Source organism: Chanodichthys erythropterus, chromosome 21, assembly GCF_024489055.1.
Source record: "Chanodichthys erythropterus isolate Z2021 chromosome 21, ASM2448905v1, whole genome shotgun sequence".
Classification (NCBI taxonomy): Eukaryota; Metazoa; Chordata; class Actinopteri; order Cypriniformes; family Xenocyprididae; genus Chanodichthys; species Chanodichthys erythropterus.
In genome coordinates, this window is record NC_090241.1 from 11,428,524 (window position 1) to 11,455,559 (window position 27,036).

General features: G+C 37.9%; 1 protein-coding gene across 1 annotated transcript in view; it reads right to left on the reverse strand.

The window, feature by feature from the left end:
- Nucleotides 1-482: 482 nt before the first annotated feature.
- Nucleotides 483-27,036, reverse strand: part of acvr1bb (activin A receptor type 1Bb) — a 36,796-nt gene continuing 10,242 nt past the window's right edge. The window contains exons 2-9 of the mRNA XM_067374625.1: nucleotides 19,217-19,462; nucleotides 18,868-19,116; nucleotides 10,303-10,533; nucleotides 10,047-10,214; nucleotides 8,299-8,455; nucleotides 5,421-5,545; nucleotides 4,927-5,057; nucleotides 483-3,552 (exon numbers count right to left, since the gene is read on the reverse strand). Of these exons, the coding sequence (XP_067230726.1) occupies nucleotides 3,427-3,552; nucleotides 4,927-5,057; nucleotides 5,421-5,545; nucleotides 8,299-8,455; nucleotides 10,047-10,214; nucleotides 10,303-10,533; nucleotides 18,868-19,116; nucleotides 19,217-19,462 (1,433 nt within the window). The 3' untranslated portion in view covers nucleotides 483-3,426. The remainder of the gene's footprint in view (nucleotides 3,553-4,926; nucleotides 5,058-5,420; nucleotides 5,546-8,298; nucleotides 8,456-10,046; nucleotides 10,215-10,302; nucleotides 10,534-18,867; nucleotides 19,117-19,216; nucleotides 19,463-27,036) is intronic.

Genomic DNA, 27,036 nt, shown 5'->3' on the forward strand with positions numbered 1-27,036 from the left:
TCGGAGCACAAATGAATCATGATTCAGATCGCGTATCAAACTGCTTACAGCTGAAATCACGTGACTTTGGCGCTCCGAACAGCACATTCGACACACTGATTCATCTGTGCTCTGAAGCTTCATGAAGCATTGTTTTGAAATCGGCCATCACTAAATAAGTCGTTATTTAGTTTTCTTGGCGCACCAAAAATATTCTCGTCGCTTTATAATATTAATATTGAACACTGTACTCACATGAACTGATTTAAATATGTTTTTTAGTACCTTTATGGATTTTGAGAGAGGAAGTTGCTCCCTATGGAGGCCTCACTGAGCCATCGGATTTCTAAAATATCTTAATATGTGTTCTGAAGATTAATGAAGGTCTTACGGGTGTGGAACGGCATGAAGGTGAGTAATACATGACATTATTTTCATTTTTGGGTGAACTCACCCTTTAACCCTCTTATGAACTTTCATATTCCCTCAGGCTTCAACCATTTTTAAATAAACATTAAGCAAATATCATGTTTTAATGTCTTGTATGACTACAAAATTGCATGATTACAACTCACTGGAATCTTGACTAACACATATTTACAGGTTTAAAGTGCCGTGTGGAAGCAAAAATGAACGCAACATGACAAATGTAGGAAAATCTGTGTTTATTACCATTTAATAATTACCCATGTACATGATTGGAAACTGAAAATTCCTGAAAAGTCCATGTGGATTTGGGAAATACACGCAGATTATACAGGTAGGCTGTGAGGTCAGAGGATAGAGGAAACTTCCTTATGATAAACCAGGACTAGGACTGTTTGCACGCCATAAATCACACTGTTGCCATCTTTTATCCATTGTAATTAGCCAGGCGACGAATGTCTCCACTACAGCGAGTGGATGAAAGGGAATAGTCGTTCATGAAGCCCAAATCCTGCCAGCAGCTGAGACGCTTTCTGGAAGCTATAAATACATGTACAAATTCTGAATTCAAACTCTCGTTTAACAATAGAAACAAACAGAGTTCAAACCAGAACTCCTATTCTCAATCCTAAAAGATTTTCCTTATGATACTGACAGATTTGACAGTCAGCAGCTTGTGTGCCAGTGTAGTCTTATAGTTGTCAGTAGTGTTGAAACTCAATCAATCCAGTGTTACAATCACATTTCACATAAGCTGACATGGTAGTTTGTCCTTTTTGGATCCATATTATAAAAATAACATGTAAATAAAATCTAAAAGAAACCATCTTCCAACTATACGCAATCATTTTTGGCTTTCTCTGGACACATTTTAATAACATTAAATAGAGTAAGGTGACTGAATTGTTGTAAATGGACGAATGAGATATAACAGTACTTATTCTGATTGTCAAACATCAGACACATACTCGATACACTAATCCTGAAACATCAGGTAAGCGATTGGGAGGTTAAAATCAAATAAAATGAAAGACCACAGACCAAAACCCCTGTACAGCTGCTTAAAGACAATTCCTACTGTTAAAAGCGCTATACAAATTAAACCTGAATTAAATCTGAACTGAGTCACATTAAAAAAACAAACCACAAAACAGATTAAATAAAATACAGCTAGCTACAACCACACAATTGTCTACAGAATCAAAAGTTGATTATTAAAAAAGGTCATACATCATAGAAACTATATTTACATCTTGCATATTCCATACAGAAGCGGAAAGGGAGAGGAGGGCAGTAGTATATCCATTGAGTATAAGAGAGGAAATGAATGTCTGTCTGGAGTCATAAATACAGTGTAATAGGAGTAAAAAGGCTTCGACGCCAAACTTTTCAAGTCAAAGTTACATTTTCAAGTCGTTCTTCTCATTACAGGCCAGTGCATGAAGAAGAATGAGATCTATTTCCTCTAGAATCACTGGAGACATTGTGCCTTTGAGGAATAGTTCACGCAAAAAATTAAAATTAATTAAAAATTAAAATCCTGTCATTTAATTCACTCTCATGTTGATAAAAACCTGACTTTCTTTCTCCCATTGGAGTCGGAGGAGATACCGAGGAACGCTCAAGCAACGCTTTTCTTTATGATAAAGTGAATGAATTCTGGGAGTGTCAAGCTCACAAAAAAGCATCATAGTTGTAGTCCATATAAATTCAGAGGACTTGGAATATAGCACAAAAGTGATTTTTATCCTTTTTGGAGCTTGATTTCATGGAAAAGAGCAGCGTGCACATTCTGCTCAATGTCTACTTTTGGGTTGCATGGGGGAAAAAAGTAAATCATACAAGTTTGGAATAATATGAGGGTGAATAAATGACCATTTCATGAATTGTTCATAAAACAAGAGCTTACAAAACAGTCCCAGAACTCCTCAACTAATAAAATGTGCGTTAAGTGTTGTCATCATTTTTAGTGTCATTTAATGCTACAGAGAGAAGCAACAAACAGGTTTAGCTATGAAAAACAAACTTTAACAAAAGCCTGTACTTTACCCAGCAGTTCTGGTTGGGTTTAACGGACCGGTGACCCGCACAGCTTCACATCTCAGATGACCCTGCTCCTGTCCAACACTCAGGACGTATAAATACGATCAAGATGCCAACACTTTAGCTTAGTCAAAGGATTCGGAAAAAAAAAAAAGAAAAGTATGCTATTTACACTTCCATACTTTTAAAAAATATACTATGTACAGTAGCTTTATTTGCCCATGGAGAGAGAAGGAAATCTAATGGCGATAAAAAAATAAGGACAATATGAAGGATCTACAAGCTAAAATAAATAGACATCTCCGTACCGTTCAGTAGTAAGAATAGATGTGTGCGCCAGTGTGTGATTCGAAAAATGAAGATGGCTATAATCCACGAATCCTCTGTAATAAAGTGCAAATAAGGTTGTTTCGCTAACAGCTTTAACGTGGTTATCAAACACTGGCTAGGAAAAGGAAACTGCTGATCATGTCGGTCACGCTCATCAAGCAGTGCCATCAGTCCACCTTGAACCAATTCACCCCGTCTACCAGCTTAAACTGGTTAACCGAGGTATCCTGCTAGACTGATCTAAGAGAAAGCAACAAGCCTGCATCAAAAGTTCACAGCAACAAATGACTGTGTTCATCAGAAGTTAAAAAGGTTAAATATGAGCGGCCCTGGTTTTAAAAATGATCTTTGGGGAGAATTGATTTGAACAGAAATCATGAAAGTCGTATTTTGATTAGAGAGTTGGGCGGTGGTAGTAGTAGTAGTAGATAGACGCGTGTCAGTATTTGCAGTCCGAGGTCGTTTCAGAGGAAGAGACGGTAGCGTAGATTCAGTAGTTTTGGCGGTGGGGTGAGGTAGGCCCCGTCACAACTCAGTGGACGGAAATCATTTTTAAACTGGCAGGATAGTTTAGAGTGGTAGTATGTCTGTACACGTTGTGTTTCCTAGGAGTGTTACGCTCTTTCGCGCAGAAGGTAGTGTTTCCGTTCAGATTTTCATGTCTTCATCCACGCTGAGTTGAGACAGGGTTTTCTTGATACGGAGAGCAGTCAGTCGCGCGGCGCCGTTTGCGTACCAGCACTCCCGCATGATCTTCCCCATCACACGCAATGCCTGGAAAGAAAACACATTGGAGACTGAATTTACCCTGTGTGGGTTCAGATCATTCTTATATAGATATATTATCTATTAGGGCTGGGCGATGTATCGAATGCTTTTGTCACGCGCATTTCTTCAGTAAAGCCGGTTCCCTGATTACCGCTAAATCGGCATCACCTGCTTTCAAATGAAGCGGCATTTAATAGACAGAGCCGTAGTTCACTGATAAGACACGCAATATCGCGCTCAATATCGATCGATATTGAACGCGATATTGCGTGTCTTATCAGTGAACTACGGTTCTGTTTATTAAATGCCGCTTCATTTGAAAGCAGGTGATGCCGATTTAGCGGTAATCAGGGAACCGGCTTTACTTAAGAAATGCGCGTGACAAAAGCATTCGATACATCGCCCAGCCCTATTATCTATTGTAACGTTGCACAGCATGACAAACATCAATTTTAAACATCAATGGTCTGATCAATTTTTCAAAATCATCAAATATGTGCTCATGCTTAATCATACAACCCTACTATTTTGTTAAAAATTTTTAAATTATGTGAAATAAATTTAAAAAGATAAAAGTCTGGAATAATTTTAATTAATACTTTTATCCAGCAAGTATGCATTAAATTGAATTAAAAAAAGGACATTTATAATGTAAAGACATTAATAATGTAAATACTTATCAAATAAACTTTCTATTCAAAGAATCCTAATAAAAATGCATCACGGTTTCCACAAAAATATGCAGCAGCAAAACTGTTTTCAACATTGATAATAATCAGAAATGTTTCTTGAGCAGCAAATCAGCATATTAGAATGATTTCTGAAGGATCACATGACACTGAAGACTGGAGTAATGATGAAAATTCAGCTTTGATCTTAGGAATAAATTACATTTTACAATATAGAATATTTAAAAAATATGTATTTTACAATATTACTGTATTTACTGTATTTTTGATCAAATAAATACAGTCTTGGTGAGCAGAAAAAAAAACTTTTGAATAGTAGTATAATGCTTTTTGGATATAAAATAATGTTTATTGCAATATAAAAAGCAGTTATTCAAGGATAAATATAAAGTCAATAGAGTATATAATTGCACATAAAATAATTAGTTTTTATTATTTCTAAGGTGGACAAATAAGCACCTCATTTAACTAGACTTATTTAACAGTTTCAAGCCCTTTTTTTGTACCTTCTTCATGGAAAAAGCCACAAAGACATCTTCCTAGTCCGTAAAGACCACATATAAATTTAGTAGCAAAAACAGATAATTGGGAAATCATCATGATATAACATCAAAATGACATTTGAGGATCACTGTAAGTGGAGTCGAGTACAGTTGTTAGTAGTAGAATGGGTTATTGTGATTTCTCTCACCTCATAGCTTTGCCACCAGTTTGGTATGTTGGGTCGTAACCTCTGGTCACATACAACTTTCCTCATTTCCTCTATGGATGGATCGGAGGGCACCAGATCATAGTAGGGCAGTTGGTACTCTTCGTGAATACCTGAAATGAAACAAAAGAGGAGCATTAATAAGAACAAAAATTATTATATGGTTATTATAAAAGACTTTAAAGGGATAGTTCACCCAAAAATTTAATTTCTGTCATTAATTACCGTTTTTACCATTTCTCTGGACCTTGAATGTGGTCATTTCATTTCTTTCAATAGAGGATAAAAAACCTCTTGGATTTCATCAAAATATCTTAATTTGTGTTCTGAAGATGAATGAAGGTCTTTGTGTGTGGAACAACATGAGGGTGAGTAATTAACGAGGTGAGAATTTCATTTTTGGGTGAACTAACCCTTTAATTCCTTCTGTTGAGCAATGTGCCTTTGGTAAAAATGGTTTAGATTTATTTCAGTACCTCCAGCGTTGCAGCGGCGAGCGATCTCCCAGTACACGAGTCCTAGAGCGTAGATATCAGCGCATTTAAACGAGTCGAAGTGACGCATGTTTATGCTCTCTTCCAGAACCTCAGGTGCCATGTACCTGAAACACACACACAGACACACAAAAACAGAAATAAACACAAGGAGGACTACTTAAGTCCAAAGTATACTGCATACAGTCGAACACGTAGCCTTTCAAAGTATACTCCATTTGATAGTGTGCGCAAATGCAGGCGGTCAACACATGCACTTTAGAAAGTTTCATCTTTATCCGGTATCTGCTCTATTTTTCTCCAGAAGTTCTGACTAAAAATTTCTATGTATTCTTTTAAATTAAAGTTGTGGCTCTCTCTTAACCACCTCAACACAAGTGTTTGTCAATGTGGGCGTCTGTTGTTGTTGCAGTCTCCAGTATTTTTCTTTTTTTTGTGGCTTTATTTGGAGAGGACAGTAGAGAGCAGACATGAAAGCATTGGGCAGAGAGTGGGGGGCAGGATCAGCAAAGAGCTAGGCTATCAGCGCTGACTGTCTCCACTATTTTGATGTTGTTCCGTCTCTTTAGTTTAGTTTTCTACTGTGAAACAATGGCCCTAGGGTTGCCAACTGTCCCGTATTAGCCGGGACGTCCCTTATATTGGCCTAATTGATTAGTCCTATACGTGACCACCCTTGTCCCGTTTATTGACTGCTAGGCTGATCTAATGGCCACTTACTTTCATGTACTTTGGAAGAAGTGGAGGAACTGACGTGTTGTAAATCCGACAGATACGATTCTCTGAATTGCGGTGCAAACTAACTTTCAACACATTCACTTACACATATTTGAGAATCAAAATATTAGGTAGTTGATGACATAACTAAAGCCACGCACACACTTAACGACTGTAAGGCCGATTATGAATGTAAATTGATACTTATGACTGATCGCGCTCAAATGCGTCCAGTCAGAGCCAGTTGCGTTCAGTCTGCGATTACAGTCGGTGTTCAAATTCCATGTGTGAGTACATAAATCGGCTCCAGTCGAAGGAAACAATCGGTATGTGTGTTCAGTTCAGTCTTAAGGCCTGTTCACACCGGGACGAATATCGTGCGCGATTTTCGCCGACATTTAACGCCTCATGACTAAACAACGGGCGCCAATGTGAGTGTGCACGCCGACGCGAAAAACGTGAGGCGTAAAAGCGTCATTTTTTAAAAAACGCCTCGGGTTCGTTTTTTTGGTTTGACGCGTCGTGTTAAAAACTGGCCGACCAATGAGATTGGTGCTTTTGTTCACGTGCCTGGAGCTGCTGAAGTTACAGTAAAACACGACTTGGTGGCGCTCAAGCACAAAAAAGTCTTGCCGAGCACACAAGACGACGAAGAGAAAGTAAGTAGACAAGGAAGACCCCTACAAACTATCCCTGCGTCTCAAACAGCTCCCTAGCTTCCTAGGTCGTGTATCAGTATACCATTTAAATTAATGTGGCCGACCCCATGATTAGTGCCCTGACTAGTGGACTAGGGAGCTGATTGAGACGCACGCTATGGGTGCTCTGCCAGTTCTTGGCCACACCAATAGATGTGTATTATTTCTGTATTTTTGCTGTTTTTTTCTTTTAGATTCAAGAAATATAGTTGAGAATGTCTATTTCATAAATGTTTATTTGCACTACTGTTTCTGACTACCATCTCTCATATATGCCATTTAATATCTGCATTTTTATCTTCTTTAACTTTATTAATATCATAAATATGTTTATTTGCACTACCGTTAAGCACAAGCGCCATCTAATGTCAGGGAATGAATTTGCATGTTCACTCTGCGCATCGCCAGTGAAAATCGCTTGGGTGTGAACACAAAAAACGTCTCGAAAAACGCTGGCGATAAACGCGTGCGATATTCGTCCCGGTGTGTACAGGCCTTTAGAATGTTTCAGCTAATCGTTAGGTGTGTCCCTGGCTTAACAAGATTTTGAATATTTTGAATTAAAAAAAATGAATAAAACCGATATATATGTCATAGAGCGCTATTGTGGCTGTGGTGGTTCACAGGACAAGCATGACACGTCACCATGGAAATAATAAGGTTAAACGTTCTAAAATAACGGTCATCTTAGAAAACCCACGCTGTGGGCGAGGGTCAGCTAGAATATTTTAAACTTATGTGTGAAAAGGTTAATATTTTTGCTTTCTTCATTTATGTTTGTCTTCAGAAGAAAATATTAACAAAATCAAAAATTTGAGCTTGGGAAATTTTCTGAAATTTGGTTGATTTGACATGGAATGATATATAATTTATGTTCTCAGACAAAAATGTGTTTATGTCTGAGAACCTTTACACCTTTTATACACATACTTAACTGCAGATACTGAAATGACATACACCGTGTGGTACAGTACAAATATTTTGAGTGTGTGCCTAATTCTGTCCCTTATTTTCCTATAATTGTTTGTTTATGATTTAACACCATGTGAGCCACCTTGGTTATATTCATGGCAAAATTATTATTTTTTTTTAAGAAATTAAATTAGGTTTTTAAATTTGATCTTAGATAAAAATTCGAAAACTAAATCAGGCCTTACTTCATTAAAAATCTTTTCATAAAAGTCAACAAAAATAAACAACTAACAATCCATCAAAATAAGTTTCAGTGATAATGGATTCTGGCACAAGGGGCATAAGGGAGGATCTTCACCCATTAACAGGAACATATGGGTTAGTCTAAACAGCCTAAACGGCCCAGGCCAGTGTTGCCACCTTGTGGAACAACTGATTAATGCAAAACAAATTCAATGCACATGTGTGACCTGCACATACAAAGTACACGTATTTTTCTTGGCTGTTATTTCTGCCAACAATTTAAGGCATACCTCTTAGTGCCGACGCGCTGGTTGGGGGCGATATCAATGGTGTCAGAGACGGACTCGTGACGAACTGCCAAGCCAAGATCAGCAATTGCACATGTGCAGTTTTTCTTCACCAGAATGTTCTTAGATTTCAGGTCACGGTGAGCGATGCCAGGCTTACCTGCAAAGCAAAAACAAACTTATATAGCTTCATATACGCGCACACATCTGGTAAAAACTTTTCTTCTGTAGTCAGAGAGTGATCGCAATATCTGTTCTGCACCCTCATGATTGCCACATATGCAACTTTTTTATGCATCAAGACTGTTACAAACAGTGGGCTGCAAAAATAATGCTGGCCAGCATGTCTCCTTCAAGGATATGACCATCCTAGAAGAGCAGAGATGATAGATGGAGTCAAGGGAAACTTTGATTTAATATATTTGATTCTGTACTGAAAAGTACTAATACATATTGATTATTATGCCTAATATTTGTGTGCTCTCTATACGTTTGTTCATTCTTATTGAAGTCTTTATTTTAACAAATACTAATGTCAAACTCTCCTGGAATCAACTGTGAGGTGTTAGTAAAATTTCAGGCACTATTACTAGTTTCAGCACAATGTTTATTAGAGTATAATTATTACATGCACACACAAACACATATATGAAGAGTTCAGATGCAAAGCTGCTGAACACCACCTCCATCAAAAATGATAATGATATTGAGCGAATGTTCATCAAATACTTTCACTTCAAATCCCCGAAATCCCAGTGTCAGCCCATTCAGAAATACCGGTTCATTGGCATAAACTGCTAAAACGCCACTTCCCTTTGTCAGCAAAAGCCAAAGAGGAACCAATCGGAAGATGTGAATCGAATCATATAATTTCAAGATGAATGACGGCATGCATGTGAGCCGGTTTTCAAGTTATCATCATGTTTTGTACATTACAGTGGCAATGACAGGATTTTGCGAGAAGCAAGTAAACAATGTTTCTTTTGCTGCTGCAAAACTGACAAAGATGGACGTGAAAGCATCATAGCTCCCCCTACTGAGTGGATCAGTTTCTTCATTGTTACATTTTCTGCTTTCATCACTTTCAATGTTTTCAGTTGCATGTTTAGTGATTTAACTGTTTGCTAAGTCTTAATGTCCAAAGAGGTGGATTTGCAGGTTTTTGCAAAAAAAGCACACACAGTCTTAGGTGGTTTTGCAGCAAAAGACAGTCAATTTATGTTAAACACCAATGAATTGACTAAAGAGACATTTTTCAAAACAAGGCATATCAATAACTGACTAATAACCTTTTCATTGCCATTAAAGTGAAATTACTGAACCTAAACATAGGAGCCTGGTAAAAAAAAAAAAAGCTCATTTAAAAGAAAACATGTCAGACCGACTTAGAGGTGTTTGCATCTGAACTCTTCATATACACACATTATTTGACCAAATTTCATTGCACCCTAAATATTTTTAAATGTGCTTCTACATTTTTCTACTTAGAAGCACATGCCCCTTGGGAAAAAGTAAGCATCAAGCCCTGTACCGCATCACATCACAACACATTACATGTTTGATGTTTGTTTGTAATTTAACGGAATGCAAACTTCAACGGCTATATTTCATGACAAAGAAGATGTTAAAATACATTAAAAGGCTGCATGTCTGATAGCTTCCTATTAGACGTTAACTTGCCTGTAGATAACAAGGCAGCTCACTTGGAGCTAATTTCTTCAAACTTCATCTAATAACCCTGACGCACTTACCCTGAGTGCCCAATATCTCCATATGCAGGTGTGCCAGGCCGCTGGCAGCCGTCAGTGCCAGTTTGATCATGCCCTCAATGGTGACTGAATATCGGTTCAGATAGTCAAACAGGGATCCATTCTCATGATAGTCTGACACCAACCACAGCTGAGTCCATGTGCCATTATCTGTGACAAAGAGAATTAAATAATACTTTACCTAGATGATAACACTACGTATATTATAACAAAATGCACTGCATATTGATTTGTTTACCTTTGTTGTCAGCGGCAATGAAGCCCAGAATGTTCTCGTGGCGGAGCATGATGGTCTGGTAGATTTCAGCTTCACGAAACCAGGAGCGTTCTTCACGAGAGGAGAAAATCTTCACGGCCACGTCTCCACCTCTCCACTTCCCCCTCCACACCTCCCCAAAGCGCCCTTTACCGATGATCTCCTGCAGCACTATGGTACGGGCCACTGTCCTCTGGACAAACAGTGGCAGACCTGCAGCAGAGAGAGAGAGAGAAAGGCTTTATTAAACAACTGAGGAGAAGACTATCAGTGAACTACTTAAATGTTAATCTGTTTGTTCTTCACAGAAAGCATCACATGATTTCAGAAGATTTGCGCTGCATCCGATATCCCATATTATATAGTAGGTGAGCATTTAGTTTGAAATTTACTTCACAACAGTTAAAAAATTATGTTCTATATAGTACAATGTACTATATAATAGTATGAATGAAATTCGAACAGACTACATATGGCATGTTGTCTTTGTCTTGTGACTTACAGTGTCAGCTGCGTTGCTTCACTGCCATTCACAAATCCTTTCCCATGTCCTCATGGGAGACTAAAGTGTCCATTGAATGCACACTTCAGAATCTTCATTAGGTCATCCAGGGACTTTACGCCTACTGTTTTATGAGTACTGTGAATTCGGCCTTACTACTCGGCTCACATACCGTTTTTCACCTACTATATAGTATGGAAGTAACATATTCGGATGCAGCGTTGGAATACAGTGCACAAGTAGGGTTGTTATCATTAATTAAATCTTAAAGTGAAACTATTAAAAAAAAAAATTGTTAATTGAAATAAAGCTGATAATAAAATATATTTTAAAAAATAAAATAAAATATATAAATATAAATATAAATATATATATATATATATATATATATATATATATATATAAATATATATATATATATATATATATATATATATATATATATATATATATATATATATATATATATATATGTACTTCAGCAACTAACTGAAATTTTTAGAAGTTTTAGTTGAACTGGGAATAAAAGAATAAAACCAAACTAAAACTGAAATATAAATAAATTAAACCTAAAAAGAAATATTAAAAAATAGTAATAAAAAACACCTAACATAATTGGACTAAAATGAAAATGAAAACTGAAAATAAAAATAATAGCTAATACAAAATATTAATAAAACCTCAGTTATATATAAATAACACTAAAAGAACATTGTGCTCAAGACAGATGGACTACTGTTATGATTTGCTGTTATGGCATTTTAGAGATCGACAGGCGAAATGACAACAGAAGGTTTTAATGACATTTTGTTGAGTTATGTGAATAGTGGCAAAGGAAAAATGCTAATGTTAAATACCAATGGATTGACTAAAGTGACATTTTTGAAAATAAGGCATTTCAATAACTGACTAATAACCTTTTCATTGCCATTAAAGTGAAATTACTGAACCTAAACATAGGAGCCTGGTAAAAAATGTTAATTTAAAGAAAACATGTCAGACAGACTTTAGTTTTTTTGCATCTGAACTCTTCATAAAAAAATCTGTAGGATGCATGGTTTATTTTTTTTTTATTCCATGTGACACCACATTAAGCCACATATTTTAAAGCCCATCTTTCAAGTTAATTTTATACTTTAATATATACACAATATTGTATGAAAATGTAAATTTAAAAAGATATACATAAGAATACATATGTTTTACAACACCCACGGACAGAAATTAAGAAAAAAGTGTGCCTATTCTAAGCTACGCTCCAAAAAACCGCCCTTTCCCAGAGAACGCGTCATATGACGTAAGGACAGGCAAACACAGGCGCCGCTGCCGCCATCGTTCTCAGTGTGGGTTTATGTAGTCTGAGAGGCGGAGACAGAGAATAGAGATTGTCGTTATCGTTAGTTTGAGTTGTCCCAATGGTGAATTCTTGTGTTTGTTTTGGATGCAACAACTCCAACTTGTCTGGCCATCGGGTCCACCGATTTCCAAACAAGAGAAACAAAGATTTCCGTGCTTGGATACGTTTCGTCCAGGCAAAGAGAAGCAATTTCGCTGCCTCCTCAGTGACAAGACACACGGTGGTATGTTGAAAAGCACTTCACACCGGACAGCTACAACCAAGGAGATCTTATGGAATTCCGTATGGGATTTCGACGAAAAGAGTGGGTTAGGCTGGCAAATGGAGCACTGCCATCGGCGCATGCAAGTCCACCTGCAAAATCTGGCGGGAGCAGAGAATCTGCGCCTCGAAAACGGGAGCTTTGCACAGTAAGTCTTATAATACCATATACAAATTGTTTCATCGAAATGTAGCTCTGAGTCTGCATGTAATTTCTGCAAATGTATTTTTCTTGACGTTATAATGGATTCGTCTTGGCATGACTTTGAGAATTTAACGTTAGCACCATGAAGGCACAAAAGCCCGCCTCAGCTTAATCTTGTTACACCCCGTGAGGCTGCAAATGAGCCTCGTCTGACACTTATTTTATTGCGCTAATAAAACAAGTTTCCATTTTCTGAGAATGTGCGAGTTAAAATTTTATGTGGTCGCATTCGCATATTACTACTCGGTCAAATTCACGCATGAATTTTCCTGCATTTAACTTGTTTTAGCGCCCGCCAAATTATTTTTTGTCCAAGCCAAAGTCTTTGACCGGTGAGTAATGTAGATGAACTGCTGCGCGTGTGACAGGGCGCGAAAGAACGAGAGAGCCACTGGTCGCGCGCGCGCACTTTTCACCGTCTCCAAAACGCATCCAAGTAATTCTTTACAATATTAGTTTTCATAGTTACATCGGAGTTGCCTTGGTTTTCTTTGACTAATCGAAGCTGGTATCAACAGGGCACATGCGATGGAAGTCATTTAAATAATGCATGAATGGGGGATGAAAGGACTACATTTTTTAAAGTTCAAAGTTGTGATTTTGGTCTGTTTTCAGATTTTGGAAGAGAGTGCTGCCAGCAAAGACGGGGCGGGTGCAACTGCCACTTCAGATCCTGGAGATGGAGACATCTCAACAATGGACCCTGAGCCAGAAGTGGTCCATCGTGGATCACAATGCAGCATAAGATGTTTACATCGTTCATAAGGTAGTTAGCTTATATCTAGCATTCACCATACATGCTATATACAATCACAAATAAAGATAACATGTCAAAAATGTTATGATCGCCATGGTTACTATTTTGTAATTTCCACTTTTCAGACAGTAAACATTAAAAATTAGAAAAATATATTTTGTACTGGGTTGCATTAGATAGTGCATGTGTTGTTACCAATAAATGTACCATGGTGAACAATTATTAAGATGAATCTCTTTCATCTAAAGCTGCGCACACACTTAACGATTGTAAGGCCGATTATGAATGTAAATTGATATTTATGACTGATCGTGCTCAAACACGTCCAGTCAGAGCCAGTTGCGTTCAGTCTGCGATTACAGTCGGTGTTCAAATTCCATGTGTGAGTACATAAATCGGCTCCAGTCGAAGGAAACAATCGGTATGTGTGTTCAGTTCAGTCTTAGAATGTTTCAGCTAACTTAATCGTTAGGTGTGTCCCCGGCTTAAGCTGTTCAGGTAAAGCCTCAGATGGTGGATGTGGGGACTCAAACCGAAAGGTTTGAGCATCACAGATCAACTCCACTGGCCAGTCCTGAACAAAGTGATGATGAATGTTCATTTTCTGATATCATCAACCATTCTGGTGATATGTCATGGAGTCCAGGAGAGGAGATTTTGAGTGAGCCCTCTGAGGAGGAACCAGAAGAGCTGGAATCTCTCAGTGACCCAAAGTAAAAACCTTTTTATTAATAGAAACTGTTTCTGATTGTGTATCAAAAAATGTCAGAGTCAGAATTAATGTGCGTTTTCCTTTTCTTGTTTTCAGTGCTGTTGACAAGTTCATTGTTTGCCAGAGGCAGTTGCTGGGAACATTTATAAAAGTCAAGCAGGTAATATCTTATTTGTCAACTGTCTATGAGGAGCTGAATTATAGTCTGTGAATGCACAGTATGTATATTAATTATTTGTGTCTTAACTATACAGTTTTTTTACTGGCTCATCTTAAAGCTGCTTGAGTATTGAATCTTCTCTCATCTTTCAGGCCTGCAGAACTTGTGGTTATGAGCGTTACTGGCAAAACCAAGAAAAGGTGCATCGAAACATGCCTGCCTGCAACCTTTTACTCAGCGGTGCCATCCACTTCTCAGGTTGCATGGCTACTCAGACAATCAGGATGCTGTTTGGACTGCAGTGCATAAGTCCCGGCACTTTTTTCCGGCATCAGCGCTATTACACTATCCCTACCATCGTGCAGGCCTGGAGGAATGAGCAGAGGGGATCATCAGGGAGTTGGAGACTGGGGGTGGATTGATCCTGTCTGGTGACTGCAGGTACACTGAAAAAAATCATTTCTGGACATCGGTTGCACATAATTAAATTATGTTTTCATAAAATAAAACGAACATAAATTAAAATTCATTTCATTTTAAGAATTTTAAATAATGTAAATCCAAAATTTTAAGAAAAATCATTTTAAGAATACATAATTCAATCATGCGCAACTAGAGATTTTTTTCAGTGTAGAATGGTCCAGCTCACGTCACAGATGTAGAACAGGTCAGTGTGTTTTTGCATTAACCTCTAAATGTAACTGTTTTTGATGTTCTTAGATCAGATTCTCCTGGACGCTGTGCAAAATATGGTAGCTACTCCTTGATTGAGGATCGAATTAACAAAGTTTTGGATGTTCAGCTTGTCCAAGTAAGTTGATGTCACACAGAAATCTTGTGTCTGATTTAGTTACCGATATTACTGTTACTGTTCAGTAATAATCAGTTGGTTTTACAGAGCTCAGAAGTCCCAAGCAGCTCTTGGTGTGAGCTAGAGGGACTAAAGCGGATTATGCAGTTCCTGATGGACCAAGACATGCAAGTGTCTGCTCTGATAACAGACAGAAATCGGCAGGTAATGATGCTAGGAGAGATCTAAAGCTGATCAGCATTGACAGGCACAGTATCACTCAAAATAAATTCTAAATTCTATAAAATCAATTTGTGTTTTAGGTGGCCAAGTGGGTACGTGAAGCATTTCTTTGATGTCTGGCATATTGGGAAAAGTATGTATTGTGATGTGGGTTTAGTTTGCTCTGCTCTGCTCTGTTTGTCTGCTCTGGAACAGGTATACAGAAAGCACTGGATGCTGCTGCAAAAGAGAGGGATCTGAAGGATGTGGAGGCCAGCCATTATCAACCATCTTTACTGGACCGCAGCTTCCACCCCTACAGGAGATCCAGACGAGATGGAGGCAAAATGGCAGAGTATGATAAATCATGTACAGGACACAGCACTCCTGCATTTACCAGCTGCGCACATCCACCGTTGGAAGGAGAGGCAAGAGACAAGGAGTGGCTGGAACCAGGTACAACATAATAGCCTATGTTAAAAGATGTCAAATGTTTTGAGGCTAAACTTTTTTTCAGTGCTTGTTAAGTTTAGTTTGGTTTTATCAATAGTGTGTACTAAAAATGACTTGTATTATGAAATGCGACAGACTATATGACAGAATATGTTTTATTCAGGATCGCCAGGAAAGCACTGGTAAAGGATATTCGACAATTGTCACCTCAGCATCAGACATTCTCCCTGGAGGCCTACCATTCCCTCATTCTGCACTTTGCTCCCAAACACACTGGCTTTTCTTTTCTTGGGATGTACAGCAGGTAGTGTTATAGTATTATAGTATAGTATTATAGTAGTGTTAAAGTATTGATACTAATAAAATTATTATTATTATTTTTTTTTTTTTCAATTTCTGGATATTGCAATACATTTGTACATTTGTAGCATGTAAATGATGACAGAATGAATATGGCTAAAAACTAATGCAGTCTTGTATAGCAGACCAAAATGTTATAGATTGATAACAGCATTACATATTGTTTGCCAAAAAATAATTGCAAAGATGAGTCATTGTCTTAGACCCATTTGAACTGAAAACATTAATGTCATGTATTTCTGTTGCATTTCACTGCATTGGGTTAGCTTTGGAGACCTAATGTTTTATTTACTTATCTCGTACAGACTTCTTTTAGCAGCCCTACATGTCAATAGTAATGGCAACAGAGATGTAGCTCGAACCAGTGAGGGTGAGGCACGCTACGCCGTTCGCTACCCGCGGTTTCGGAAAGGTGGCTGGGTAGTCCACCCCATCAAGGAGAAACCATCTTACGGTTAGTAGTTTCACTTAGTTTTTCAATATCTTTTTTATGTGAATCTTTTTTTTTTTTTATGCGAGTCAACCATTTTACTAAATGTGTTCTAAACATTTCTCTCCTTAAGGACACGCAATAAATCTTATGGTCTCTCTGGTAGAGGAATACTGCAAGTCACCACAGGCCCCCTCACCTCTTCCCTCCAGAAGGTTGCCAAGGATGAGGCAGTCAGCCTCCATCTCGCACGACACTCATGTTTTAACATATAAAAGAAAAATTTTACCAGTACAGTTTGTTTCAATGTATTTATTAATCATCTTCCAAGTGTGGCCACTGGAAACCTTTGTATGTTTGTCCCTCCTCTGCAAACTGCCTCCTTATTGCTGACACAACACATGAAGGTATGGCTTTCCTAATGTTCCTGCCTAGTATTCCGTACGCCCAGCGGACAACCTGCCTGTATGCTGTGTATCGGAACTGCCTGTGGTGGAGATTGGGACATAATTACATTTTGATCATACCATGTTTTCATAGTAAACAATTCCAATTGTAAATATTGCATGTCCTGTTGGCTGATATTCTACTGTTCTACACAACACCAAAGTTGTTTTTATAGTAAGTATATGGAAACCACTGAGTTTAAAAACCTGCATAACAGGATTTACTATTTTGGTGTAGAAAAGCTGTTTCTTTGAACTGCAGTGTGAAATAATTTTTGCTCAAAACCTACTCTTGTCTGCTGGCTTGGAGAGGGCCATGCTCCTGTCTGAAGTTCATGTATGCTATCTTCAGCACAAAAGGATTCAGACAGGATGCTTCAAACCCTGGATGGAGTGTGAGGCAGGTAATGTCTTCTGGGGGATCTAAGTTTTGGACAAGGGACCAATAGGCATCGACCTCCCTACAGCACACACTCTGCTGATGGCATAGCCTCACATCTACCACACAAGCACCTGTTAAATGTGCCAAGATAAACTCACTCTCCTTCCTTCCTTCCTTCCTTCCTTGTAGCTCTAGTGGTTGGTGTAAGACCTTGAAAGAAACGACATGTAGTACTTACTTTAATTTCCAGACCGCCACAGATGTAAGCTATAGCGTACAGCATTCATTTAAAATCTGGGATCTAAATTTATTATTTTAAGACGCATGTTGCTGCCATAGATGGTGACAATCTACATGGATACTTGAAAAACAAAGTCGACAGCAATATTGCTAAATATGATTTATTAAAGATACTGCAATGTGATAAACATGGAGACAACGTTAGCCACAATTAGCTATAGCCTGTGGTCACTCACCAAGACACCTGCCCAACTCTCCAATGATTCTCACACCACAACTCTATCTCTCTCCTCTGTCCATTTACCCTTCCCCTTAACTCTGCCTGACCCCTCTCGCCTAGGGGGCTCGTAATTATACGGTAATGGACCATCGTAAGAGTTGACATTTACCCCTACTGCAACCTCTTCACTGTCTGACTCCATTACGAAGAGATTTACCTGCCGTTGCGTCACTTCCGATCAGAGTGTTTTTCACAGCGGAAGTAATTTTACTCACAATTTTTAAAAAAAAAAAAACTTTTTTAATACACATTTATGATTAATTTCTTCACGCAAGTCGAGTTCCTACACTTTATCTACACGTTCATTCACAGTGATCTTCAACTTGAAAGATGGGCTTTAAGCTACATTAAGCACTGAAAACGAAAAGGTTATTTATGCATGTCACAACAGGGCTATTTTCAGTTTGCAAATTGAAATAAAGCTGAAATAAAATAAAAAATAAATAACTATAATAATAATAAAAAAAATAAAAATAAAAAAAAAACTAGAAAAATGTTGCCTTGGCAACTAACTGAAATAAGTTTAAATTGAAGCACTAAGGCCTGTTCAGAGGCAAGGCTTAGATTAAGCCAGGCCCTAGTTCATTTTGGACATTTAAGTTGCTTTTATAAACATGCCTTAGAAAAAAACATTACTGGTGTGCATCTTTGAGACAAAATGGCAAAATCATATTTTAAGATATGTCAGTGCATGTTGCTTTCAGTTAAACATGCATTTTATTCTGGGACTAGCTTAAGCCTAAATTACTAACTAAATAAAAACTAACTAACTAAAAAAAAAAAAAATCTAAACAGAAATAAAAATGTTAATTTTTTTAATAGTAATAAATAACTAAATGAAAAGTCACAAAAAAATTTTAAATTAAAACTGAAAATATAATTAAAATATCATGAAATCTAATTCTAAATATGAATTAAAATTATAATATAACTAACACTGTTGCATACATGCATAAATAAATCCTGCAAACTTTCTCCTGCGATACTAACCTGACCCAGACCCTGAGGTGGAGAGGTCGTAGATGAGATCCTGTAAGGTCTTGTCCTTGGCCAGGAACATATGTTCAGTGCTGGGGTCCTCCACCTCCAGCCTCTGCCGGTGGCCGTAGGCACGCTGGTGGTGCTGGAAGAGGAAGAGACCCAGCAGAACCAGCACACACAGCACAAAGACTGGACCCGCCACCACTGCAGTGAGCTCCACCGGCCCCCAGTCCTGGCCTGCGCCCGGACCGTTTGTCACTGACAGAGGACACGATGCATTAGTTTGATGACATCTGCAATTTGCTAGTTGTTTTTGGCATTGATTACAGCTGATGTAGTGTAGTGTATTGATGCTCACCGGTTGGTAGCCTGAGGTCAATGCTGTTGCAGTAATCCGAGTAGCAACAGTGTGTGTTCATCAGACCCTCTGCGCTGAGGCAGTAGAACGGCTGGCCAGGAGGAACCAGCTTCTCTTTCTGAATGCAGAGCCGCACATGCTGCTCCTTTCCTTCAAGAACAGAGGTGGAGGCCACGCACGCCCCGTTGGTCTCGCACTTAAAACCATCCTTCTCACAGTGTGGTGTGGTGCAGTTACAGAACAGAGCTGCAGAAAGAATCAAACAAAATATATTACATGAAATATTATATTATTTATGAACACTGCAGTGAATCGACCAGCAGATGTGTCTTTTCAACAGCAGAGGGTGACAGAGATCAGCATCATGTCTGTTTATGCACGGAGAATCTCAAAAGAGGTTTAGACCCAACCCTACGCACACCCAAGGCAATAGAATTGCCATTGGCTAGTATTTTTTTTAGATTACTTGCCAGACTGATATACTATTTTATCTGTGTGTGTGTGTGTATGCATATATATGTGTACACAAATGGCTACATACTATATACATATATATGATTCCACCAAATCAGCTTATCTTTGTAAAATGGCACAGCTTTTTTAAATATCTGAATGTACACTCTTGATATCAGTCAATCAAGCATTATATTATGATAATCAAGCACTATTGAATGATAGAACTTTAATAATTATAACTAAAACTCGGTAACCGTGTATGACTAATAGTGCTGTCAATCGATAAAAATTCAAAAAAAAAATAGCTCGATTAATCAAACATTTTTTCTGTGATTAAATCGTGATTAATCGCAATTAAAAATACTTACGTTTTTAAACATTTTTAATATATTTTATAAAATACAACAATTTCACAGTTAATCTCCAAATTAAAACATAAAGAAACAAGACAGACAGTATATTTTAAATACTTGTTTAATGGCATCTTATTATGAATGAAGGCCAGTATCACTGATACTAATAAGATGTCTGGATGAAATTGATTTTTTCCCCAATTTTAAACATGAATTATAGCCATTCAACATTACAGTATCATTGAAAGCTACCATTTTTTTTTTTTTTTTTTTTTTTTTTACATTTATTAGGCTTCAAAAATTTAACTTTTAATCTAAGTGAATTTAGAACAATCTTCACATAAACCCATAATAAATGTCATATTTACCTGTGCCCTTCCTACCTGTCTAACAGATAGGAAAAATACAGAAATTGAATAAAGTTACCAAACAGTCTGTACTGCATGATTTATAGCCTAAATTAAATCTAGATAAATCCTTATTAAAGCTACAAATGTTCTTTAGTCAAGAGCAGTGAGTAATTTTCTGTTTCCTTTGTTCTTTATCTTCAAGGACTTTGTTTGCTGTCACTTTAAGAGCTGCCGCTGCTGCACGTGACACGGCTCTCACATGCGTCCCACTTTCTCACAACTCTTTACTTTCGTTTAAGACTTTATTTAACTCTTTCAAGGCTGCTCTTATGAGGATACTCGACAAAACGGACATTTATGGCATTATTGTGTGTTATTGTTCATTGAAGCTTGACAGAACTCGATTCTCTTTCTGTGCATCGTGTGTGTGACAGGACATTCACAGACAGTGTGTTCTCTTTTTCTCTTTTGGCATTTTCTCTTAAAATGGTATAAAAGCACTTGCATGAATATGAGCGTGATCATATACTGTAATGCTAGACAAAGGATGACAGAAAAAAAAAAAAACAGATGCTGCATTAATTGCGTTAAATATTTTTAATCTGTTAAACTGGAAAAATGGAATCACATGTTTAAGTTTGACAGCACTAATGAATACATATTTGTCATTTTAACTAAACTTAGGACTGGTGGTGGTGCTTAAAGTCATAGTTCACCCAAAAATGAAAATGTCGATTCTGCCTGGTATGTAAAGGCAGGTACACACCAAGCCAACGCCGACGAATTAGTGGCAACGAAAGCAGACTGCGGGGTTGGCTCACGTCAGCAGCGTCTGGGTCCAAAGTTGCCCTGACACACCAAACCAACGCTCGACAGCCAAGTAGCACGTCCGTTCTGCGCCTGCGTAAGATGAAATGCCTTTCTGTACCAGCAGGTGGCAGTAGCTGAAGAGCCAATCAGAATGATCAGATGGCCCGACGGACCGACGAGCTCCAACGCCGACTCAACATGTCGAATCGGCCGAAAAAAAGCCAACGAGGACCAACTTCAGCCGACGGTGCGGAACACACTGAGAAAACTTAGTCGGCCGACGAACAAATACTGAGCGGCGGCCGACCGTCGGCTTGGTGTGTTCCTGCCTTAAGACTCTCACTCTCTCTCTTTGCGTGTTAGTGAGAAACACAGTGCTCTCAGCAAAGCGGCAGCAAGTCGTGCACCTTCACACTAGAGTTTGCGGTATACGTCAAATACAGGTATGTGCGCATCCACTGAGCTGAACTGAAATAGTACAGATCGCTTGCTGGAGAGCGAAACTCAAGCGCTCAGTCAGAGTGATCAGCCAGTGAAAATATATCTATGCTAAATTTATGCTTAGCCTCTAACACACACATTGGCGAATAAAATCTAAGAATTTATTAGTCCATCGGTAATGATAGACATTATTTAGTCGAGAAGATTTAGCCGCATATGCGAGTGCTTTACTCACATTGTAGAGGGTTTAAACCAGAGGCAGACTAGAAAGACTACTGTTTATTATTTAACTTTTGTATTATTTGTCATTGTTTAAGCATGCAAATTTAACAAATGAAATGAATGATCAAGGCAAGACAGAAAGTTTCAAAGGGTGATCATGGTGGTATGGAAAACACTCCCTGCAATATCATATAGATGTTTCCTGGAATATCATATAGAACAACATACACCCCACAGACACACACAATTTTTCATGGATAAAGACCCAATCATCAGGTCTGTCCACTAAGAGCAGCCAGACAGAGATGATTCAATAAAACTGGAACCAGAACACATTTAAATAGAGGATGTAGACAGACCAAAGTGCCCCCAGACGTCACTCACCTGCAGTCCACACAGTCTCAACTCATCTGAGCTGCCTTATGCAATGAGAGTTGAGCGATGGGCTGCAGGATTCTTCTAGAGATGTGCAAAACTGCATTTTCGATTTGGTGATATCTAAACTAAAAAACGAAAATGTGTTCATAGAAAGCTGGATGGAGCACAACACAATGGAGAAGAACGCAGTAGGTCTACAAAGGCCTTTTCTACAATTTTAAACTTTATATTTTATCTTCAAAGTTCATGGCGCAAGACGAAAAAGAAAACACCACCACCACAAAAAAAAAAAAAAAAAAAGAGAGACATCCATTTGCACATGTCTGCAGTATGAAGGGGTGAATTTACATATACAACTTCTCAGAGATTGTTTTAATGTGCTACTGTTGCATGCTAAAATCCCTCTCCAAGAAGTTGTGTATCCAAATTGATCCCTTTTTAAGTACTGCTGCTAAAACAATGCTAAAGATACTCCGCTTCACTGACCATCTTGACCCATCTCTGGATCTCTCCTACTGTACATACATTGGATTTTTTTAAAAAATCGACCAATATTTACATAATACATTTATTTTCAGCATCTATGTCCTCCACTGAGCCAATAATAAAATATATATTTTTTAAAAATCATAAAAGATTTACATATTGAAATACTGCAGCCTATTTTATTGCAAAAATCAGAAGATCTGAATGGTTTTTGCAACAGGAAACCACGACTAACATTAGAGATTTCCGTGGAAAAAAATTAAAAAGGCTCCACTAATTACCAGCAGTCCTGTAAGTCATGTAATAAGTTGTGCAAACAAGTTATGCAAGAGCTGCGCGTCTCTGATGTGCAACATTCATTTGGCACTTGATTCACTCTCCGGTAAAGCTCCTACACAATGTCATTATTGAAATATTTTTCATGGCATATGGATAATTATAAAGTGTGAAGTGAAATTTGGAAAAATGGCTGCGATTGTGTCCAAAATGTTCTCGGCACAGCTCGGTTTTCACAGCGCTGAATGCAGGCTGTGGCGTGTTGCGTTCATGGCGTGACTGAACACAGCCCAGCTCATGCCAACAGCACTCATTTCAAGCCAAAACACAGAGTGATTAAACAACTTAAACCTTGATCAGTTCACATTAAGAGGATCTGGTTTTACAGTGTACTCTTGTAGTATTGTTCCAGGATGTTTCTAAATGTTCTGCTTTCAGCAACAGATAAAGTAGAAATTTTCCACACTGTGTTTATTAAATCAAAGTGTTTGTCAAAGTTTGCATGTATGTAGGTCATTGCAGAAGGTTTAAATTTAGCATGTGGGATTGGTTTTCCACTGAAGACTTTCATCATATCAGTGGATTCCAAGTGTAGTGGCATATTGGTTGACAGAAGGGATTTCCTGTTATTTAGACTCATTCATACAATGTGACGCAAATGATGTGCCATCACCGTGGGAGCTTCCCCTTGGGCTATAAACTAAGTGAAACTATTGGTTAACAGATGTTACGACATTGTGGTTGATGTTGCAGTTGATTACAGTTTACGACATAGGTTTACAAGTGATGAATCTCAGGTCTGTTCTGATAAGAACAAAAGGAAAAAAAAAAAAAAAGAAGCTAAATGCCAGTAATAAAAAAAAAAAAGCAACTAACTCATATAATCATGCATTTAGGATATCAAAATAATTAGGCTTATCAACAGGGAGGATAAATCAAATCCCATATCTTTTGTTGTTGAATTCACAGTCCAATCAAACTCTGCAGTATTTTGGTACAGTTTTTGCACAAATGAGAGCAAAATTTAGTATTTTCCCACTTATTATATGCAATTAATAATTTTGCATGATGTGAAAATATGCCTACGCATTAATAAATAAATAAATCAATTAATTAAATGCAATTTAATTTCAAGACTATTTGCTTACTTCTGTATGCTAATCAATTTCAGGGCTATGTAGTGTTGACAAACTGACCGCGATATCAAGTCATTTTTGTTTATGCGCTCATCAGATATGTTCGTGATTGGCTACAATGATCAACACACGGGAGCATTTGAAAGCACACAGAAGTGTTTGAAACGTCAAAACCTCAAACTGACATGAACTTGTTTGTACTTGCACATGTACACAGGTAAAGTGCTAATAAATTTCCAAACTAAAGTTGCTGAAACCTTATTTGATTAGACCAAACGTTTACTGCAAAATTAGATAAACCTTTAAACATATAAACCTTTTTATTTTCTAGACTAGACGTCACTTGCTAAACTAAACATCAACAATAGTAAAGTCATGTGAAAACAATCTAGTATATATTGCTGTTTGTAAGGTTTGTTATATGCCACATCTCATATTATTTAAGAAAAACCGTAGGCAGTATACAGTGTATATTGTGCAGTATGCTGCAAAAAGTACATTATTATTCCATTCCCAAACATATTTTCACTCATTGATAAACTGAAATCAGTCACTTACTGGACCACACTAAAAAAGAAATAAAAATAAATCACTGGATAGTGCAATTACATATTGCGTAATACTTCTTTGGAAACTTGGCTTATTCACAAGGAGGAAACGTAAATTTGCAACATTGATATGTCAAAATGCATTATTGTCCACACAGTATATACTGAAAAATTTGAAGCAGGTCCAATGACCAATAAGGGGGCTTTCACACTGGCAGTTTAGTTTGAAACGGGGTGCGGTTCGCATGAAAAATCACTAATGTGAAAGCTGTCATGCGAACCTGGGTGCCCACCGGGGTACCGATCCCGAGAAGGAGGTGGTCTGAGTTTGGTTGCACTTGAACTGTGCCGCGGTTCACATGAATATGAAAGAAACACAGACTTGGGTGCGCACTTGTTCAGGAAGTAAAGTAACCTGCGCATGCATTTTCACCGATTGTAATTTAGTATTTGCTTAAATAAAACACATATAAGAGATGACAGTGTTGATGATTTACCTTGGATTCGAGCAGGAGTGAGCCTGCAGTGTATTCGCATTTTGCCAGTACATCAGAGTGGCAAATGAATGGTAATCAGCTGTCTCCTCAAAATAGGCTGCTTGCAAACTGCGGAAAACCATCTACAGGCAGCGCACATACAGTAAACACAAGTTTTGTTTACTCTGCTGCACATAACAGCACCACATTAATAAAAAACACAATTTACTGACCCACGTTCTGTTTTCTGTCATGCGCCGTGCACGTCTGTGATGACGTAAGATGAACGCAAACGCTCCAGGGTTTGATAGAATCAATTTGAGTGTAAAACCAGACCGCACCGGGAACAATCGCGCCTGGGTTCGGACCGCGGCAAACGAGCCCAGTGTGAAAGCCCCCTAAGTCTTTTGTTGAAGGACCAATGCCAACAAGACATAGATACAACAGAATGCCCATAAACAGCATTTCTAGTAAATATGAGACACTATGACTCATTTAACTCAGTGCTAGTAATTTAAAGTCATGTGGACAGGTCTTGTGACTTGATATGTGAACTTTTCTAATAGTATAATATAAAATATCACTGCTACAAAGAATGTAATTTAGATTTGAAACAATATGAGTAAATGATGAAAAAAAACATTACCAACATTTGTTTGATTAATTACATTATAGTTAATCTTGCACAGGAAATCTGAAATTATCTGTGATGGATAAAGTCTTTGGTCCTCATATTCATCTTAAATTTGCTCTAATTGCATAATATGGTAAATTGCTAAATATGATGCAATAGCAATTGCGGTAATTAGGAACTTTAGAGGTAGAGAAAATGGTTTATTATTAGGTCTATTTTTAACTCCAACCGTTGCCGTCTGTCAGTCAAATAATGGGAGTGAATGGGAACTCGAACAATAAGAGTCGAAAACACTTCCATAGACAAACGCAAATTAAACCCTGCGGCTCGTGACAACACATTGATGTCCTGAGACACGAAACGATCGGTTTGTGCAAGAAACAGAACAGTATTTATATTATGTTTTACCTCTAAAACACCACTATGTCCAACTGCGTTCAGCACTCGTTTAGTGAGGTCTGACAATGACAGTGATGTCGTTGAGTGTGAGACATCACTGTCGTTGTCAGAGCTCGATCAGACCTCACTAAACAAGTGCTGAGCGCAGTTGGACATAGTGGTATTTTGGAGGTAAAAAAAATTATATGAATACTGTTCAGTTTCTTGCACAAACCGATCGTTTCGTGTCTTAGGACATCAATGTGCCGTCATGAGCCGCAGGGTTTAATTTGGATTTGTCTATGGAAGGGTTTTCGACTATTATTGTTCGAGTTCCCATTCACTCTTATTATACGACTGACAGACGGCAGCAGTTAAAAATCATCAAGTGTGTTCTACTGAAGAAAAAAGGTCACCTACATCTTGGATGCGCTGGGGGTAAGCAGATAAACATCACATTTTCATTTTTGGGTGAACTATCCCTTTAAAGGTGCAATGTGTAAAATTTGGGAGGATCTATTGACAGAAATGCAATATAATATACATAACTATGTTTTCAGTGGTATATAAAGACCTTACATAATGAACCATTATGTTTTTATTACCCTAGAATGATTTATTTCTATCTACATACACCACGGATCCCCTCTCTATGTCAAGTCGTCATTTTGCGCCGACATGTTTCTACAGCAGCCCTAAACGGACAAACACTCTACAGAGTGTGTTTCATCCCTACGTTGTTCTTCTTCTAAACTGTTTGCGTTTTTAGAAGCACATTGCATCATAACTATGTTGAATACGCACAAAGTAGTAGAAGTAGTAGTAGTAGTAGTCTGATTTATTAGAAGCAGAGACCATTCTTTGTTAGAAGTAAGA